The following is a 19651-nucleotide window of genomic DNA, read 5'->3' on the forward strand; positions in this document are numbered from 1 at the left end:
ATAAATGAGTTTTAAAATAAATAAGTAATATGCGAAAAGAAATAAAAAAAATCAGCCATTTACAAAAACAATTTAAAAAAGGATTATATATATAAAATTTAATAAAAATAATATATGTGTATATAAAAGTGTGAAATAAATAATATAAAGAATCTTTAAGGTAAATAATAATAAAACATTTCAAAATAAATAAATAAGGTTTAAAATAAGGTATAACAATTTAAAGTAAATAATCAAAATGATTTTAAATAAATAATATATAAAAACGAATTTTAAAATAAATACTATAAATGACAATTTAAAGTAAATAGTATAAAAAATTAAAAGAATTAACACATATAATATATTTTAAAATAAAATACAATAATATATAAAGAAATTTAAAATTCATTAACTTAAAAGCAATTTGAAATATCTTGTAAAAACTTAAAATAGGTATGTGGAAGAAAATTTTTTTTTTAAAGAAACAGTTTATAAAATGGGAACTAAAATAAATAATATATATTTAAAATAATTAATGTTGAAGGAAGAAAAAACTTGAAATAAAAATAACAAATAGTTTAAAATAAATAAATTGTAAGATAAATTTACGAATAACATATAAATAGTTTTAGACTAAATAAAATATAACATCTAAATAAATAATAAATAAAACATATAATAAAATATGATAAAACAGTTTGAAGTAAAAGGGACAATGATTAAATAAAAAAAAGTAAAAAAAGGGGATATATCATACATAACAGAAAGCTGCCAGGGACTAAAATAAAATGCGTTTAAAGTCGCGAGAACAAAATAGGACAATATTCCCAGTCCTAATGCGCCGCATTTCAACTGTCCAGGCCATGGATCAAATTAGAAATAAAATAAAATAATAGGACGAGATTTTAAAAAAGGAAACAATGCAAAATGGGATTAAATAAAAGGATAGAAAAGGCAAGGGACCAACGCGGATATTTTCCATTTAAAGAAAACACGCGGGTCTTCCCCCCTGGCGGGTCGGGTCGAGAGTTCCCCCCTAAACGACGCCATTTTGAGGGGCCCCCCATTTCTCTCAAGTACCCTCTGCTAGGGTTTGAAACCCAATATCGCCGGTGGTTCATCGTGCCTCCGCCGTGAGTGGTGGCCGGAATTGCACAATATGGATTTTTAAGCCCACGTTTTTACATATGTTGAAGGTTTGCAACCCAAAAGCCGAAAGAAAATGGCCCCGACCCCCCTTTTAGACTCGACCACGATGACGGAGAGGAGAGCTCCGACGACGCGGCCACGGGGTGATTTTGGTAAGTTTTTTATTCCTTCTTTTTGATTTTACGCCCTTTTCTTATAAAAAAAATAGATTTATAAAAAAAATAAAAATAGAAAAAGAAACTAAAAGACGAAAAGAAAACAAGTGAAGAAAATTGAAATCCACCTTTTCCAAGTTCTGTTCTCTTTTTTTCGATTAATAATGTGTGTAAAGTATTCATTACCATTTACAAAGAACAGATCTTGGCTTTTAAAGTCGATCTACAAACTGTTGGTTTCATTGTTTTTGTTTTTTGCTATTTACTTCTTTGCTACTTTGGATTAATTTCTCTCTGCAGGTGTTAGAGGCATGGAAGGCCAGTGGTGGTGTGCGGGGAAGGTTCTGCGCGAGGTGGCCAATGGTTGGTCTAGCATGCAGCAGCTGAAGGCTTGGTGGCTAGGTTTTTTTTTGTGTGTGTGTGTTTACTGAAAATATTTAGGATAGTGGGCTAAGGTTGGTTTGGGCTTTGTAATTGAGTTTGAACTTGGGTCTAAAATGAGTTTTAATTGTTTGGGCTATGTTGTAAATGGACTTAAAAAAATTGAACTTTTTAATTGTTTATTTGAGTTTTATTTTTTGTTTTATTGGCCTGGGCCAAAATTAGTTATTACACAAGTTGTCAACAGATTCGTGAACACAACTTCAAAGTAATCTTTTGAGGCCCTTTTTGGGTTCTGACAATTCAGTCTTGTTGAAGAAGTAAGTTACCTTTGACTTTGACTTATTATCATGATTTTAGGTTCATATAATGATTTTCAGCATCCTAACCATTTTTTCCCATATTTATCAATGAGATTATATAAATCCAGAATTTGCAAGAGATCTCAAAACTTGTGGGATGAACACTTGGAGCTAGATGCAGCCTTCGACAGTTTTCATTATCAAGCTAGATTGGGTTAGTTCCATGGTAGAGCCATTGGAGTTGATAGCTTTATTGGAACCCACCCATTGTTTGAAAAGTCAAAAAGGGTGGGCACCGAAAGTAGAAAGTAAAATTGGTTGGCAAGTTGGGTTAAAAGTTGGCATGGGATAATTGCAATTTTGGTCCTTAATTGTATAGGGACATTGCAAGTTGATCCTTGAACCTCAACTATAAATAGGCCTAACCATTTCTTACTTTCTTCATCCCATAATTGTCATTCTCTACTTAAGGCATTATTCTCTCTCTCTATTTGTAAATTTCACTTGTAATTTTTGGAGTGAAATATATTTGGTAGTGCCCGAGGACGTAGGCAAAATTTGCTGAACCTCGTTAAAATTCTGGTGTTCTTTATTATTTATTTTGCATATTTTATGAATGTGATTGTAGTGATTTATTGTGCTATTAAATTACGATAGAGGGATATTCTGGCTAGGAAAGACTTGGTATTTAAGTGATCTTCGTGATCTACCTCTCTTTCCTGGGAATTGAACTTAGTGTGATTTTTCAGTACAATAATTTTACTCTTTCACACGCTTCCGCGCAACAATTGGTACCAGAGCCAGGTTCGTACTTGGGGAATACGACCGTTTATGGTACTATTCACGTATACGGCACTATTCACGTATATAGTACTATTCATGTATACAGCACTATTCATGTATACGGTACTGTTCACGTATACAGTAGTTGGGATTGAGGAGAAAAATGGCAGCAGCATCGTCATCAGCAAGGACTACTGTGACAAATGCAAAATTTGAAGTAGAGAAATTTGACGGTACCAATAATTTTGGTATGTGGCAATGTGAGATCCTGGATGTCTTATGTCAGCAAGAGCTAGATATAGCCCTTGAAGAAAAACCTGACAAGATGGATGACAAGGAGTGGGCCAAGATCAATAGACAGGCATGTGGTACAATCCGCCTATGTTTGGCCAAAGAGCAGAAGTACTCTGTCATGAGGGAGACATCAGCGAAGAAGTTATGGGATACACTGGAAGAGAAGTTTCTAACGAAAAGTCTTGAAAATAGGCTTTATATGAAAAAGAAACTTTATCGATTCATGTATGCACCCGGTATGTCGATGAATGACCATGTGAACTCATTCAATAAAATTTTAGCAGACTTGCTAAATTTGGATGAGAAATTTGAAGATGAAGACAAGGCATTATTGTTGTTGAATTCCCTTCCTGATGAATATGATCATCTTACCACCACATTGCTTCATGGGAAGGACACGATCACATTTGATGCAGTCTGTAGTGCATTGTATAGATCTGAGACTCGAAAGAAAGATAAAAGAGATCACAGAGATACAACCGCAGAAGTCTTAACAGTAAGAGGTCGTTCACACAGCAGCAAATCTGGTAGAAGGGGAAAGTCCAAAGGGAGACCCGCCAAAGATGAATGTGCCTTTTGCCGTGAAAAAGGGCATTGGAAAAAGAATTGTCCTAAGCTACAAAAGGGCAAGGCTATTTCTAATGCATGTGTAGCGGAGCATGATGAGGAGTCAGACTTTAGCTTGGTTGGCATGGCAATGGCATGTCAAACGGATGAGTGGATTTTGGATTCAAGATGTACTTACCATATGTGTCCTAATAAGGACTGGTTTTCTAGTCTTAAAGAGCTAGAAGGTGGAATTGTTCTTATGGGCAATGATAGTGCTTGTAAGATAATGGGAGTGGGTCCAATTGAAGAATCACGACGGCTCAATCCAAGTCTTGACAGATGTTCGCTACGTACCTAGCCAGAAGAAAAATCTCATCTCATTAGGGGCCCTAGAATCTAAAGGGCTCACAATCACTTTGAGAGATGGATTACTAAAAGTAGTAGCTGGGCAACTGACGGTGATGAAAGGCACAAGAAGAAATAACTTGTATTTTTTAAATGGAAGTACAGTTATTGGATCAACATCAACAGTTTCTACAAAAGATGTACATTCAGATGCTACCAGATTATGGCATATGCGATTGGGACATGCTGGTGAAAAAGCTTTGCAGACATTGGTGAAGCAAGGCTTATTGAAAGGTGCAAATTCTTGCAAAATGGAATTCTGTGAACATTGTGTTCTGGGCAAGCAGAAGAGGGTAAAATTTGGTCCAGCAATTCACAATACGAAAGGAATTCTGGACTACGTTCACAGTGATGTGTGGGGACCTACCAAAGTAGCTTCTTTGGGAGGTATGCACTATTTTGTTACTTTTGTTGATGATTATTCAAGAAAAGTATGGGTGTATCTAATGAAAAGAAAAAGTGAAGTTTTGGATGCATTTCTGAAATGGAAGAAGATGGTGGAGACTCAGACTGGTCGAAAGGTCAAACGACTTCGATCAGATAATGGTACTGAGTACAAAAACGATCCATTTCTACAAGTATGCCAAGATGAGGGCATTGTGCGACACTTCACTGTTTGGGATACACCACAGCAAAATGGGGTGGCAGAACGAATGAATCGAACTATACTGGAGAAAGTTCGATGTATGTTGTCCAATGCAGGATTGGGCAAAGAATTTTGGGCTGAGGCAGTTACATATGCGTGCCATCTAATTAATCGTTTGCCATCAGCTGCAATAAATGGAAAAACTCCTATGGAGATGTGGACTGGTAAATCTGCTACTGATTATGATTCTTTGCATGTATTTGGTTCCACTGCATATTATCATGTAAAAGAATCTAAGTTAGACCCAAGAGCAAAGAAAGCATTATTCTTGGGTATAACTGATGGAGTAAAAGGATATCGTCTCTAGTGTCCTGATACAAGGAAGATTGTTTTCAGTAGAGATGTGACTTTTGATGAATCAACCATGTTGAAGTACAAGGATTCACAAAAGGATGACAAAACCAGTAGTACTTTGCAGCAGGTGGAGCTTGAAAAGGTTAACGATGATCCAGCTAATATTGAAGGGACAAATGATGAAGAGGTTCCTACCCAAGAACCTCTACAGCAACAAGATTCAATTGCATATAGAAGGCCAAGAAGAGAGATTCGTAAGCCTGCTCGCTTTGATGATATAGTGGCCTATGCACTTCTAATTACAGATGATGATGTTCCTTCTACTTACACAGAAGTAATAAGTAACCCTGATGGTGTAAAGTGGAAGCAAGCAATGAATGAAGAAATGCAGTCTCTTCATAAAAATAAGACCTGGGAGTTGGTGACACTACCCAAGGGAAAGAAGGCAATTGGATGCAAATGGGTATATGCAAAGAAGGAAGGATTTCCTGATAAAAATGAAATTCGATACAAGGCTAGATTAGTAGCAAAGGGTTACGCTCAGAAAGAAGGAATAGACTACAATGAAGTGTTTTCTCCAGTTGTGAAGCATTCGTCTATTCGGATTTTGCTAGCCTTGGTTGCGCAGTATGATCTTGAACTAGTTCAGCTTGATGTAAAGACCGCGTTTTTACACGGTGATTTGGAAGAGGAAATCTATATGACTCAGCCAGATGGATTCAAGGTTGCTGGAAAAGAAAATTGGGTTTGCAAACTGACAAAGTCACTTTATGGATTGAAGCAATCTCCGAGGCAGTGGTACAAGCGATTTGATCAGTTCATGAAAGGGCAAAGGTACACAAGAATTAAATTTGATCATTGCGTGTATTTTCAGAAGCTACAAGAAGGAACTTTCATATACTTGCTCTTATATGTTGATGATATGCTAATAGCATCTAAGAGCAAAGTTGAGATTGAAAGATTGAAGACTCAACTCAATCTTGAGTTTGAGATGAAAGATCTAGGAGAAGCTAAAAAGATTCTCGGCATGGAAATATGGAGAGATAGAGCTCATGATAGAGTTAGCTTGTCTCAGAAGCAGTATTTGAAAAAGGTACTACAGCAGTTTGGCATGAACGAGCAGACAAAACCTATAAGTACCCCGTTGGCTTCTCATTTCAAGCTTTCTGCACAACTATCTCCTTCAACGAATACGGAACGAGAATACATGTTGCATGTTCCGTATTCTAATGCAGTGGGTAGCTTGATGTATGCAATTGTGTGTACAAGACCCGACATTTCACAGGTAGTTAGTATAGTGAGCAGGTATATGAATAATCCTGGAAAAGGACATTGGCAAGCTGTGAAATGGATTCTACGGTATATTCAGAAGACCGTAGATGTTGGATTACTGTTCAAGCAGGATAATACACTTGGACAGTAATCCAACATCGAACAGTAAGTGTTTTTCCAGGATTTGGACAAGCGAAGATCAACCACCGGTTATGTGTTTACACTTGCTGGAGGACCAATAAGTTGGAAGTCTACACTACAGTCTACAGTTGAGTTGTCAACCACAGAAGCCGAGTACATAGCTGTAACAGAGGCTGTAAAGGAGGCTATTTGGTTACAAGGTATGGCTAAAACCTTGGGGTTGGTTCAGGAGCATATTAACGTGTATTGTGATAGTCAAAGTGCTATTCATTTAGCAAAGAATCAAGTCTATCATGCACGTACAAAGCATATCGACGTACGATTCCATTTTGTGCGGGAAATTATTGAAGAGGGGAAAATTTGTCTTCAGAAGATCAAGACTGCAGATAATCCCGCAGATATGATGACCAAGGTGGTAACAGCAACCAAGTTCGAACATTGTTTGAACTTGATCAATATCCTGCAAGTTTAACAGTTGAAGAAGGCACTATCAAGTATTGTTGTCAAAAGCAGAAAGAATTGCGTGAAGATAAGATTATCCTAATCAAATCTTCAAGGTGGAGATTATTGGAACCCACCCATTGTTTGAAAAGTCAAAAAGGGTGGGCACCGAAAGTAGAAAGTAAAATTGGTTGGCAAGTTGGGTTAAAAGTTGGCATGGGATAATTGCAATTTTGGTCCCTAATTGTATAGGGACATTGCAAGTTGATCCTTGAACCTCAACTATAAATAGGCCTAACCATTTCTTACTTTCTTCATCCCATAATTGCCATTCTCTACTTAAGGCATTATTCTCTCTCTATTTGTAAATTTCACTTGTAATTTTTGGAGTGAAATATATTTGGTAGTGCCCGAGGACGTAGGCAAATTTGCTGAACCTCGTTAAAATTCTGGTGTTCTTTATTATTTGTTTTGCATATTTTGTGAATGTGATTGTAGTGATTTATTGTGCTATTAAATTACGATAGAGGGATATTCTGGCTAGGAAAGACTTGGTATTTAAGTGATCTTCGTGATCTACCTCTCTTTCCTGGGAATTGAACTTAGTGTGATTTTTCAGTACAATAATTTTACTCTTTCACACACTTCCGCGCAACAAGCTTCTTTTCTTGGATTTTGATTATCATATCAGTTTGGGCTGAAATTTCTTTGTATGTTACTGCCTCTCTTGTTGTTTGAGCATTGCAGTGAGGTTTCTTCAAAATGTTAGAGAGAAAATAGAAAAACGAGGGAAGGAATCTTTACGAAATGAACTTTTTTCGAAATTATTGAACTCAGATGTTGATATTGGCACCCCCTCCATAGGATCCACTTTAACTCAAGAGAGGCTCAAGAATAAGAAATTACTTGTTGCCCTTGATGATGTTGATGACTCAGACCAAATACATTGTATGGGTATTAAACTTTTTGGTTATGGAAGTATAATCATTATAACATCTAGAGATAGACAAGTGCTTAAGAGTGGAGGAGCTGACACAATACTTGAGGTGAAAGGGTTAAATGAGAACAATTCTCTTCAACTTTTTTCTACCTTTGCGTTTAAGCAGTTGAATCCCCCGATTCATTTTCAAAACCTATCCCGTAGGTTTGTAATGTACACCCAAGGCAGTCCACTTGCTCTTAGAGTTTTGGGTTCTGATTTATATGAAAGGAATAAAGATTATTGGAATAGTAAGGTAGAGATGCTAAAGGATGGTCCCCCAGACGAACAAATTTTAGAGGTTCTGAAAAGTAGTTATGATGGGTTGAGTGAGCTAGAGAAGAATATATTTCTTGACATTGTATGCTTATTTAAAGGGGAAACCATAGGAAAAACAAAACTTATTCTAAGTAATTCTTATAAGGGTGTAGAGTGTGGAATAATCAAATTGGTCGACAAGCGCCTCATTAGCGTCTCATCTATTCCTGGTGTGATCGATGCGATGAGAATTGACATTATTAGCCAAGAATCTAAAAGCCTTGGAGAGGATAGTAGGCTATGGTGTCATGATATGCTTGAAGAGATGGGAAAGGACATTGTTAGCCAAGAATCTAAAAGCCCTGGAGAGCGCAGTAGGCTATGGTGTCACAAAGACGTGGATCAAATACTCAAATATTATAAAGTAAGTATTAATTGCATTTATATTCTTTTATTTTTTTAATATGCTTCATTGAGAAACTGCCAAGTGGTACAACAGTACTATATAAATCTATACCTTTTATATTGTATAAAGTAGTATCCCTTTTAATTAGCATTTTAAAAAATAAAATATTTATTGTCCTACTGCACACATAATGACCTATGTCTTAAGTATAATGTAGAATCTGGTCAAGGTTTGTGGCTTAGTTAAATATCTTATCCATTGGCTTGAAAAAAATTAACACTTTTTGTATCTAAAAATTCCTAAAAATGCTCAATTAGTCCACGGCTAAACTAATATAATTACTTCTTTTATGAGTTATTTAAGGGAATGCCTATAAATTTCTCCATTCTAATATTTGATAAATTGGTTTTTGTTATTAGGAACTGATCGAATTCAAGGAATAAAGTTAGACATGTCACGCATGGATATTCTACTATTCCAACTTTTTGTTTTTGAAAACATGATTAATCTTAGATATATCTACTTCCGTTTTTCTTCAAGATCGTTGCCTAGTTCTTTGCAAATGGATAATGTATTTCTTCCTGACGAGTTAAGGTATCTTCGATGGGAATATTACCCCTTCAAATCTTTATCATCAAATTTTAATCTAAAGAACCTTACTCTGCTGGAATTACCACATGGAAACATGGAACAACTTTGGAACGAAGGTCATTAGGTATATATATTTTTATACTTTCTTCATGTAAGAATTTTTTTAAGAAAAAGAATTTATAATTGATATAACATTTAATTATATCATAACATATTTTTATTAAAAAATTTAAAATATATATATAAAGTATTTTATTCTATTTTTAAAAGAAGCAATTTGATCTATTAATGGTGGGTGAATTAATACACCCAATACATTAAATATAAGTTTTTATTTTGATAGTTTTGCTATTAGTAATTGATACTCTAAAGTAATGTAACTACTTTATGTTCTCATCGTGGTAGGATCTTGTCAATTACTTATTTTCTTTTCATTTCTTAACGCCTAAAGTAAGTAGATGATACTTAAAAGTGATATAATTATTTATATATATTTTTCTTTTACACAGAACCTTGTTAATTTAAGGGAAATTGACCTTACATATTGCAAGAATTTAAGGATGCTGCCTAATCTTTCTGAAGCCATCAACCTTGAACTCCTTCGTTGCACTGGCTGTGAAAGTTTGGTTGAACTTTGGAATGAAGTTGGTCATAGTACAGTATGTGTGCTTCCATACTTTTTTTTCATTTAAGAATTCTTTAAGGAAAAAGAAATTATAATTTAGTGTATCAAATAATCATATGATGACACCTTATTTAAAGTTTTTAAAAAATAAATTGAAGGATTTTATTTTATATAAATTAATGGCATCGTTTGATGTATTAATTGTGGGTTAATTTTCACACCCAATACATAAAATATGAATTTTTATTTTTCTTAATATTATAATTATTTATTTCCTTTTTCATTTGTTACTATAGTAAATAGTTGGTAGTTAAAAGTAATATAAATATTTTTTCTAGACAGGGCCCTGTTAATTTAAGGGAAATTCACCTTGGTCAGTGCGTGAATTTAAGAAAGATACCTTATTTTTCAAGAGCCATCAAACTTGAAATCCTTGATTGCTCTAACTGTGAAAATTTGGTTGAACTTTGGAATGAAGATGATCATATGGTATGTGTTTTTATATTTTTTTCAAAAAAATTTATAATTTAATGTATCAAATATTCATATGATAACATTTTATTTAAATTTTTAAAAAAATAAATATAAAAGATTTTATTTTATTTAGATAAATGATATTTTTTTATTTATTTTCATGCCCGATATGTCAAATATAAATATTTATTTTTTATAATATTATAATTATTTATTTTCTTTTCATTTTTTAATGCCTAACATAAATAGCTGATGCTGAAAAGTAATACAATTATTTTTTCTATACAGGGCCTTGTTAATTTAAGGGAAATTTACTTTGAGAGGTGTGTGAATTTAAGGAAGATACCTAATCTTTCAAGAGCCATCAAGCTTGAAATCCTTGATTGCTCTAAATTTAGTTGAACTTTGGAATGAAGATGATCATATGGTATGTGTTTTTATATTTATTTCGAAAAAAATGATTTATAATTTGATGTATCAAATATTTGTATTATAACATTTTATTTACAGTTTTTTTAAAAAATAAATATAAAAGATTTTATTTTGTTTAGATAAATGACATCGTTTGATTTATTAATTGTGGGTGAATTTTCAAGCCCGATACGTCAAATATAAATTTTTATTTTTTATAGTATTATAATTATTTATTTTCTTTTCATTTTTTATTGCCTAACATAAATAGTTTATGCTTAAAAGTAATACAATTATTTTTTTTTCTATGCAGGGCCTTGCTAATATAAGGCAAATTCACTTTTGTGGGTGCGTGAATTTAAGGAAGATACCTAATTTTTCAAGAGCTATCAACTTTGAAATCCTTGATTGCTCTTACGGGGAAAGTTTAGTTGAACTTTGGAATGAAGATGACCATATGGTATGTGTTTTCATATTTATTTCGAAAAAAATGATTTATAATTTGATGTATCAAATATTTATATGATAAAATTTTATTTAAAGTTTTTAAAAAATAAATATAATAGATTTTATGTTATTTAGATAAATGACATCGTTTAATTTATTAATTGTGGGTGAATTTTCACGCCCAATATGTCAAATATAAATATTTATTTTTTTATAGTATTATAATTATTTATTTTCTTTTCATTTTTTACTGCCTAACATAAATAGTTGATGCTTAAAAGTAATACAATTATTTTTTTTTCTATGCAGGGCCTTGTTAATATAAGGCAAATTCGCTTTTGTGGGTGCGTGAATTTAAGGAAGATACCTAATTTTTCAAGAGCTATCAACTTTGAAATCCTTGATTGCTCTTACGGGGAAAGTTTAGTTGAACTTTGGAATGAAGATGACCATATGGTATGTGTTTTCATATTTATTTCGAAAAAAATTGTTTATAATTTGATGTATCAAATATTTATATGATAACATTTTATTTAAAGTTCTTAAAAAATAAATATAAAAGATTTTATTTTATTTAGATAAATGACATCATTCAATTTATTATTTGTGGGTGAATTTTCACGCTCGATACGTCAAATATAAATATTTATTTTTTTATAGTATTATAATTATTTATTTTCTTTTCATTTTTTATTGCCTAACATAAATAGTTGATGCTTAAAAGTAATACAATTATTTTTTCTATACAGGGCCTTGTTAATTTAAGGCGAATTTGCTTTGACGGGTGCGTGAATTTAAGGAAGATACCTAATCTTTCAAGTGCCATCAAGCTTCAAATCTTTGAATGCTCTAACTGCGAAAGTTTAGTTGAGCTTTAGAATGAAGATGATCATATGGTATGTGTTTTTATATTTATTTCGAAAAAAATGATTTATAATTTGATATATCAAATATTTATATGATAACATTTTATTTAAAGTTTTTAAAAAATAAATATAAAAGATTTTAGTTTATTTAGATAAATGACATCATTTGATTTATTAATTGTGGATGAATTTTCACACTTGATATGTAAAATATAAATTTTTATTTTTTTATAGTATTATAATTTTTTATTTTTTTTACTTTTTACTGCTTAAAATAAATAGTTGATGCTTAAACGTAATACAATTATTTTTTTATATACAGAGCCTTGTTAACTTAAAAGAAATTCGTTGTGGTGGGTGCGTGAATTTAATGAAGATACCTAATATTTCGGGAGCTATCAACCTTAAACTCCTTCATTGCTATAACTGTGAAAGTTTAGTTGAACTTCCTTGCCTCAATCATTTGGCATCTCTTGCTGAGCTTCTTCTTTATGGATGTTCTAGTCTCAAGAAGCTTCCTCAAGTCCCATGTCACTTTTGTTCTTTAAATTTATCAGAAACCGGAATAGAAGAAGTGCCTGATTCAATTAAGAATCTCCACAAACTTGAAACTTTGCTGTTGGGGAAGCCACAGGTAAAAAAAGTATCGATCAAGTTGGAATTCCTTCGTAAATTGGATCTTAGTGGTTGTCCAATTACAGAACTGCGTTTCGACTCTCTATGTAATCTTCAGCACTTAAATATGAGTGGCTCAGCCGTAAAAAATGTATCGATCAAGTTGGAATCTCTTCGTTATCTGCATCTTAGTGGTTGCCCAATGGTCGAATTACTCTCAGAGCTTCCACCATATCTGGAAGTATTGAGTGTCAATGACAGCAAATCGTTAGAAAAAGTATCATTTGCAGATCAAAATTTAAATCAGTTTCGTTCTTTTGAGAATGAGTTTTGCAGAAATCCTAAATTTTTGATGCAATTCCGTAATTGCTTCAACTTGAATCAAGAGTCAACTAAAAACATTGAGGCAAATGCCATGCTCAAAATTGAATCCCTAGCTAAAGAATGGGCAACGACATATGCTAGGAAAAACTTTCGTGATTACCCTCAAAGTTTGATTTGCTGTTTCCCAGGAAACGAAATTTTAGCAAATAATTTCAAGTATCGGAGCTTGAATTCTTCCTTAAGTTTGAAGATAGCCCCAAATGGGGGTAGTGGGAGCAGATTTTTGGTTTTTGCTATCTGCCTTGTGGCTAATCTCGCTCACCGCCATTATTTCCTAGATCGTCTATTTAATTGTGAGTACCAACTTACAGCCGCCGGTGGTGGCAATGGTGGAAGTGGCTGTGAAAATTTCATAAGTAAGATATCTTTCGGCAGTCTTTTTAAGCTAGACACGTACATGGGTTATCACGTGTTTATTCTATCTAGCACCGACATGGTTATAGAAGACAAGAATTATGAGGAGGCATCATTCAATTTCTACATCGGACATTTGGATTTAAATGCAGCAGAAGGAGGGTTTATGGAGCTGGAGAGATGTGGTGTTCATGTATTTTACGTGGATAAAAAGAGTGATACAGATGCTACTGAAAAGAGAGTTGCTGGGAACAAAAGAAGCTTTAGCCATGATGGTAAAGAAGGGGATGGAGGACTTAAAAGACTGAAATAGTTTGTATTTCTTTCCATCTTTGGCTCTGCTTTTGAGGAATTTCAACTTCTCAATAATGTCATCCAAATGCATGGGTAGGGGTTTCATTTTCATCTCATTTTTTCATATTATCATACATTTTTCAATTTTTTCATTTCATTTTTCATATTGGCATAGTTTTGTTTTCCACCATTGTTAATAGTAAATTTTCAACTTATAAATTAATGACAGCAAATGAAGTGCTTTAATTAATTAAAACCGACTGTTATAGTATCTAAATACACATGTGATTAATGTGTGAATTAGCTAAGTGGTTAAGCAGTTACAAAGTCGGTATTTTGTTAATAGCAGCTAAGATTTCTTTTCTCTATATAAGCATGTATATGAACCGATTAAAGAGGATAAGATAGATCATTACCTTGTGAGTATTTCTCCTTCTATTCTTCTATAGTTTTCTCTTTAAAGAATCTGTTACTTCTCTAGTATTCTATCATTTTTTTTTTGGAGAAATACTCACAAGGTAATGATCTATTATATCCTCTTTAATCGGTTCATATATATACTTATATAGAGAAGAGAAATCTTAACTGCTATTAACAAAATACCAACTTTGTAACTGCTTAACCACTTAGCTAATTCACACATTAATCACATGTGTATTTAGATACTATAACACCGACCAGGATGAATCTAACTTGCTCTGCTTTATAAATTACTTGTGTTTTAGAAGGTGCTTTACCATTCTGAAACCTTGTAGTTCTACATTGTAAATGTTAAAAGCATAATTTATGAACATAAAAATTAGAAATTTGTTCAAAAGTTTGTGATTGTTGCTTATTATTATTACTTTCTCATCTTCATTCCCCTGTTGTGTCTGTGTTCTTAAAATTTAGATATTAAAATTCATATTTAATTCTTATTGACAATTAACTTGTTATTGGTTGGTTTTTTTTAATTCATAGGACCAGTGGTGGACTCGATTCAGCTTCATTGTTTAGTTTCCAGCATTGGTGTCATCTGGTATCTCAATACTTGTTTCATTTTCCTTCAATGATATCTAGATTCATTAGAAAGATTAGTTATTTTTGCCACTGCTGAATTGGAGCTTTGGCCATATAATGAGGAGGACCTGAATTGTAAGAGCTTCAATTTGTTTTGCTGAATGCTTAATTTATACTAGTGTTTGAACTGATATTTGGTGACAATGCAAGTTGTCAACAGATTCGTGAACACAACTTCAAAGTAATCTTTTAAGGCCCTTTCTGGGTTCTGGCAATTCAGTCTTGGTGAAGAAGTAAGTTACCTTTGACTTTGACTTATTATCATGATTTTAGGTTCATATAATGATTTTCAACATCCTAACCATTTTTTCCCATATTTATTAATGGGATTATATAAATCCAGAATTTTTAAGAGATCTCAAAACTTGTGGGATGAACACTTGGAGCTAGATGCAACCTTCGACAGTTTTCATTATCAAGCTAGATTGGGTTAGTTCCATGGTAGAGCCATTGGAGTTGATAGCTTCTTATCTTGGATTTTGATTATCATATCAGTTTGGGCTAAAATTTCTTTGTATGTTACTGCCTCTCATGTTGTTTGAGCATTGTAGTGAAGAGATATTAAGATTCATACTTGAATTTCTTTTGGCAATTGACTTGTAATTAGCTGGTTTTGATTCATAGGATCAGTGGTGGACATCATTCAGCTTAATTGTTTAGGTTCCACCATTAGTGCTCATGCCACGGGCAGTAAGTAGAGATTTAACCATTTTGTATCTTAATACTATCTGCATTCTACTTCAGTGATTCATTCACCTATTGATATATGTTTCATATTTCCTTAAAACGTTAATAAATATATATATGTTTTCAGTTCATGATTTTTTATTCATATTCATGTTAGCTAAGGTAAACCTACCAACTATTCCATAAAACTTGGATGAAAGTCAAGCCGAACACAAATTCGATACTCTACTGGAATTGAAGTTGCAGATTATGGGTGGTTTTGATATCTTCTTTCTCACCAACAAATGATGTTCCCACAAAATTACTGGTGTTAAGGTGAAGGTTGTGAATAAATGCAAAATCCACACTTATAGATGTGCCCTTTTACCTAGAGATTAAGCTTTTACTTTTTGAATTTGGTAATATGAAGGGAATAAAGATGGGAATGATTGATGTAAGGAAAACAGCCGAGGGAATAAATGACAGATATTTGTAAGAAGTAAGCTTTTAAGATGTACAACTTATTCTACTGAATGATTTCTTTTTATTGTGGTTGAACTGAGATATTGAAGCAGTACTGCAACTTGTCAACAGAGCCACCTTGTTCATCCCATCCAGCTTTGCTTTCTGGATTTTGGCCCTTGAGAAGAAGCATATGCTCTTGGGTAAATTACTTTGGACTCATTCTGATTATTAGTATCCTCATGGCATTCTTTTCCCCTGATTATATAAATGCATGCAGAATTTGGCAGAGTTACTCTTATATCAAAACTCGTTGAATGAACACATGGAGCCTGGATGTTATTTTGTTGGAAATTGGCCTGCATGCAGCATGTGAAGAAGCCAAAATTTCAAGAAGCAGCCCAAGCCATGCATGCAGCTGTAAAGAAAAGAAAAAAGATCAAATTGTTGTACTATTACCGGGTGAAGTATGCATCTTGAACCAGAAAAGTTGGCCTCCATGCAGTTCATGCACGCAAGAATTTTTTACACATAAGTTTCCCGGGTAAAATACGTGCAATAGGAGATATTTATGCTGTTGTTTCATCTCAGTTTTATTTTGTTATTCTTTAACAATATTTTTTGTAATATAGTTCATTTTGAACTATGTTTGGATGACAATTGATGTAACTTGATGGTCACAGAGCTAGTTACCAGCTTTGTTTAAGTGTGCAAGTAATATCACCTAGTTCCAATGTAATAAGTGGATTTAGGTAGTGTTTAGGTGATGAATTTGTTGATCTTTTGACCAGCCAATGACTGGTATATGTAATAGCTTTGAGCCAAAGTTTATTTTGAATGAAAATATCAGTTTTTCTTTCCATATGCTCCATCTTTTCTTTGCTTTCTAAAAATTCTAAGTTCTGTTCTCCATTCTTGACAGTAGCTAAAAGCTTGAACTTCAAGCATTTTTCCTTCATATTTTATCCGGGTATAATACGTTGCTGTTAAAGTCCAGATTGAAGTTCTTACTTCATCCGGTTAAAGTGGGGTAAAACTCCAACAATTGGTATCTAGAGCCCTTATCTTAGTGGACCTGTTATAGTTGGATCACATACTGATGGCTTCATCAAGCTTCTCACCAGCTGCACCTCTAGTTTTTAATGGAGAAGGATATCACACTTGGGTAGTCAAGATGAGAACCTACCTCCAGGCATTTGATCTATGAGAGGTGGTTAACTCAGATGTTGAACCAGAACCATTGAGAGCAAATCCAACAGTGGCTCAAATGAAGCAGTATTCTGAAGAAAAAAGTAAAAAGCACAAGGCCATGTCATGCATTCAGAACTGTGTTTCTAATGTAATTTTTACTAGAATCATGGCTTGTGAAACACCAAAACAAGCCTGGGATAAACTCAAGGAGGAGTTCCAAGGCACAGAGAGGACAAGGCAGCAGCAGTTGTTGAATCTGAGAAGGGAGTTCGAGAACTTCAAGATGAAGGAAGAAGAAACTGTCAAGAAGTATTCAGACAGAATTATGGCTATAGTAAACAGCATAAGGCTCCTTGGTGAGCAGTTTAGTGAAGCAAAGATTGTGGAGAAAGTGCTCTCTACCTTACCAGAAAGGTATGAGGCAAAAATCTCATCTCTTGAAGATTCAAGGGACCTGACCAGCATCTCTTTAATAGAGCTGATCAATGCTCTGTATGCACAAGAGCAAAGGAGGGCCAGTAGATCGGAGGAGCACCAAGAAGGTGCCTTTCAAGCCGAGGCCAAGTCTGCCTCGAGCACCTCTGCCTACAAAGGCAAGAATACCTAGTCAAACGAGCCTAAAGCAGATGGTGCAGGAAGCTATCCACCCTGCCCACACTGTAAAAGGGTAAGTCATCCGGGTAAAGTATGTTGGTTCAGGCCTGATGTGCAGTGCAGATTCTGCAAAAAGATGGGTCATGTAGAAAGGGTTTGCAAAAACAAAGGCAGACCAAGATACAACCAACCCCTGTAACACCCCCTACCCGTATCTATTGTTGGAATAGGTACGAGGCATTACCGAAGTTTACTAAACATTTTTCAGATAATTCTGAGTCATTTATTATTCATATTTTGAAAATAATCATAACGTCTCTTTATTGGGCCCTCGAAGCCCCAAACATACATTAAAAACCAACCGAAATTAAATCGGGATCATAAAAAAATTTCGCAAAATCTTAAATTCTATTTTCATCTAAGTACTTACCATTTCAATGCTTCTTATAATTAAACAAGTTACCATTCAATCAATAGTTTAACACTTGTCTAAGCGTCAAACCACATCATTGTTAGTATACTTGCACATATTTCATATAAATTCAACATTGATATACTTATTTTCTCGACATGTCACACTTGAATTTAATAATTGTCTTTACTTACATAATTTCCTTGTATCAACATATCAAAGATAATCATATATGTACATGTCATAAAGCATATCATTCTCTTACCGTTTCTTCATAAGTATATATATCAATCATTTCAATATTTCATGCTCCATCATTTTCGTATAATTTATATATATTTATTCCGGTAATAGTTTATATCAAACTTAAAATAAATTATATTCCATGTACTTGTACTTATTTCGTTTATCTATCTTCATAATTATTTCATACAACTATTTTGTACATATATTTCCATATAACTAGTTCTTGTAAACATTTCACACAACCATTTCATATAACCATTCGTCATCTGATACGTATTACCTGAATATCAATTGTTCAATAGATGTCATAGCGTCTCCCATCCACTGTCTTATTTATCCTTGACATGATACCATAGTGTCTTTCAACTATGGTCTTACTCATTTTCTGTCATGTTGTCATGGTATCTTTCAACCATGGTTTTATTTTTTTCATGTCACGTTGCCATGGTATCTTTCAACCATGGTCTTATTCATTTCATATCACGTTGCCATGGTATCTTTCAACCATGGTCTTACACATTTCATATCAGGTTGCCATGGTATCTTTTAACCATGGTCTTACACATTTCATATCAGGTTGCCATGGTATCTTTCAACCATGGTCTTACACATTTCATATCAGGTTTCCATGGTATCTTTCAACCATGGTCTTACACATTTCATATCAGAGAGCACACTCCCGCGAACCTCATCCTTCAGTGGGATTACCAGTCTAGGCTAAAGCCCCTGTAATATAAACTCATAGAGTATTGTCGGGATTACCCGTCCGGGCTAAATCCATTTTACACGTATTATTCGAGAGGGCTATATCAGAATAGGATCACCTGTCCGGGCTAGATCCATTTTTCTGTCAATTCCTTTTCAGAGATCCATCAAATTTTCCTTTCATTCAACCGGGATTTATTTTCAATTTATGTCGAGTATTAGCAATATTTCATCAATTATCATGAATTGAACATTCAAATCATATTTTCATCACATAACCACATATTTCAAGTATTTAAAATACAGTTCAAGTTACACAAACTTACCTTTTTGCTTGTTTGTGTTTATAATTTCATTAATCCGATATCTTTTCTTTTCCACGATCAAGTCTCATATTTGAGTCGTCCAGATCTTTATAAATAAATTTGATCATCATTTTCATTCATTTCATATTCTAATGCATTTAATTAATGCTCTAGGAAAAATTACCATTTTGCCCCTAAACTTTTAATTAATGACGATTTCATCCTTAGGGTTAGGAAAATAAAATTCTTGCAATTTAATCCTTATTTCCAGCTATTATTCTCATACATATTGATAACAATCCATGAATTCTATAAAATATCAGAATTTTCCATAATTTCAACACATTTCAATTTAATCCCTAAAACATGTTTTCCCCTATCTTGAACTAAATTAATAATTTCATTCAATTTTGTAATTTAAATAATAAAATTAATCCATTTCATGCAATTTAGTCATTTCTGACATTTTTACAAAATTTCCCATAAAGTTTTACTTTTATTCAGTTTAGTCCC

The 19651-nt window shown here is 33.4% G+C and overlaps 2 protein-coding genes across 2 annotated transcripts; both read left to right on the plus strand.

Moving 5' to 3' along the window:
* The first annotated feature begins 1237 nt into the window (after positions 1 to 1237).
* LOC107915656 (disease resistance protein TAO1-like) lies at positions 1238 to 11863 on the plus strand. Its single transcript, XM_041078631.1, has 8 exons — positions 1238 to 1283; positions 1587 to 1688; positions 7542 to 8455; positions 9538 to 9687; positions 9996 to 10142; positions 10852 to 10998; positions 11295 to 11441; positions 11735 to 11863. Exons 1-8 carry the CDS (start codon positions 1238 to 1240, stop codon positions 11861 to 11863), a joined length of 1782 nt encoding a protein of 593 aa, XP_040934565.1.
* A 356-nt stretch (positions 11864 to 12219) lies between these two features.
* LOC121207848 (protein SUPPRESSOR OF npr1-1, CONSTITUTIVE 1-like) lies at positions 12220 to 14901 on the plus strand. Its single transcript, XM_041078334.1, has 2 exons — positions 12220 to 13591; positions 14459 to 14901. The coding sequence occupies exon 1, from the start codon at positions 12222 to 12224 to the stop codon at positions 13515 to 13517; it is 1296 nt and encodes a 431-aa protein (XP_040934268.1). The 5' UTR covers positions 12220 to 12221; the 3' UTR covers positions 13518 to 13591; positions 14459 to 14901.
* Positions 14902 to 19651: the final 4750 nt, after the last annotated feature.

Source organism: Gossypium hirsutum, chromosome A10 (assembly GCF_007990345.1).
Source record: "Gossypium hirsutum isolate 1008001.06 chromosome A10, Gossypium_hirsutum_v2.1, whole genome shotgun sequence".
Classification (NCBI taxonomy): domain Eukaryota; kingdom Viridiplantae; phylum Streptophyta; class Magnoliopsida; order Malvales; family Malvaceae; genus Gossypium; species Gossypium hirsutum.

Bases quoted from the DNA above. Each gene is read 5' to 3' on its own strand.
- LOC107915656 (XM_041078631.1), top strand. From the start codon at position 1,238: ATGACGGAGAGGAGAGCTCCGACGACGCGGCCACGGGGTGATTTTG. The intron at 9,688-9,995 runs GTATGTGTGCTT...TTTTCTAGACAG, and splicing joins ATGAAGTTGGTCATAGTACA to GGCCCTGTTAATTTAAGGGA. The intron at 10,999-11,294 runs GTATGTGTTTTC...TTTTCTATGCAG, and splicing joins GGAATGAAGATGACCATATG to GGCCTTGTTAATATAAGGCA.
- LOC121207848 (XM_041078334.1), top strand. From the start codon at position 12,222: ATGAAGATACCTAATATTTCGGGAGCTATCAACCTTAAACTCCTTCAT.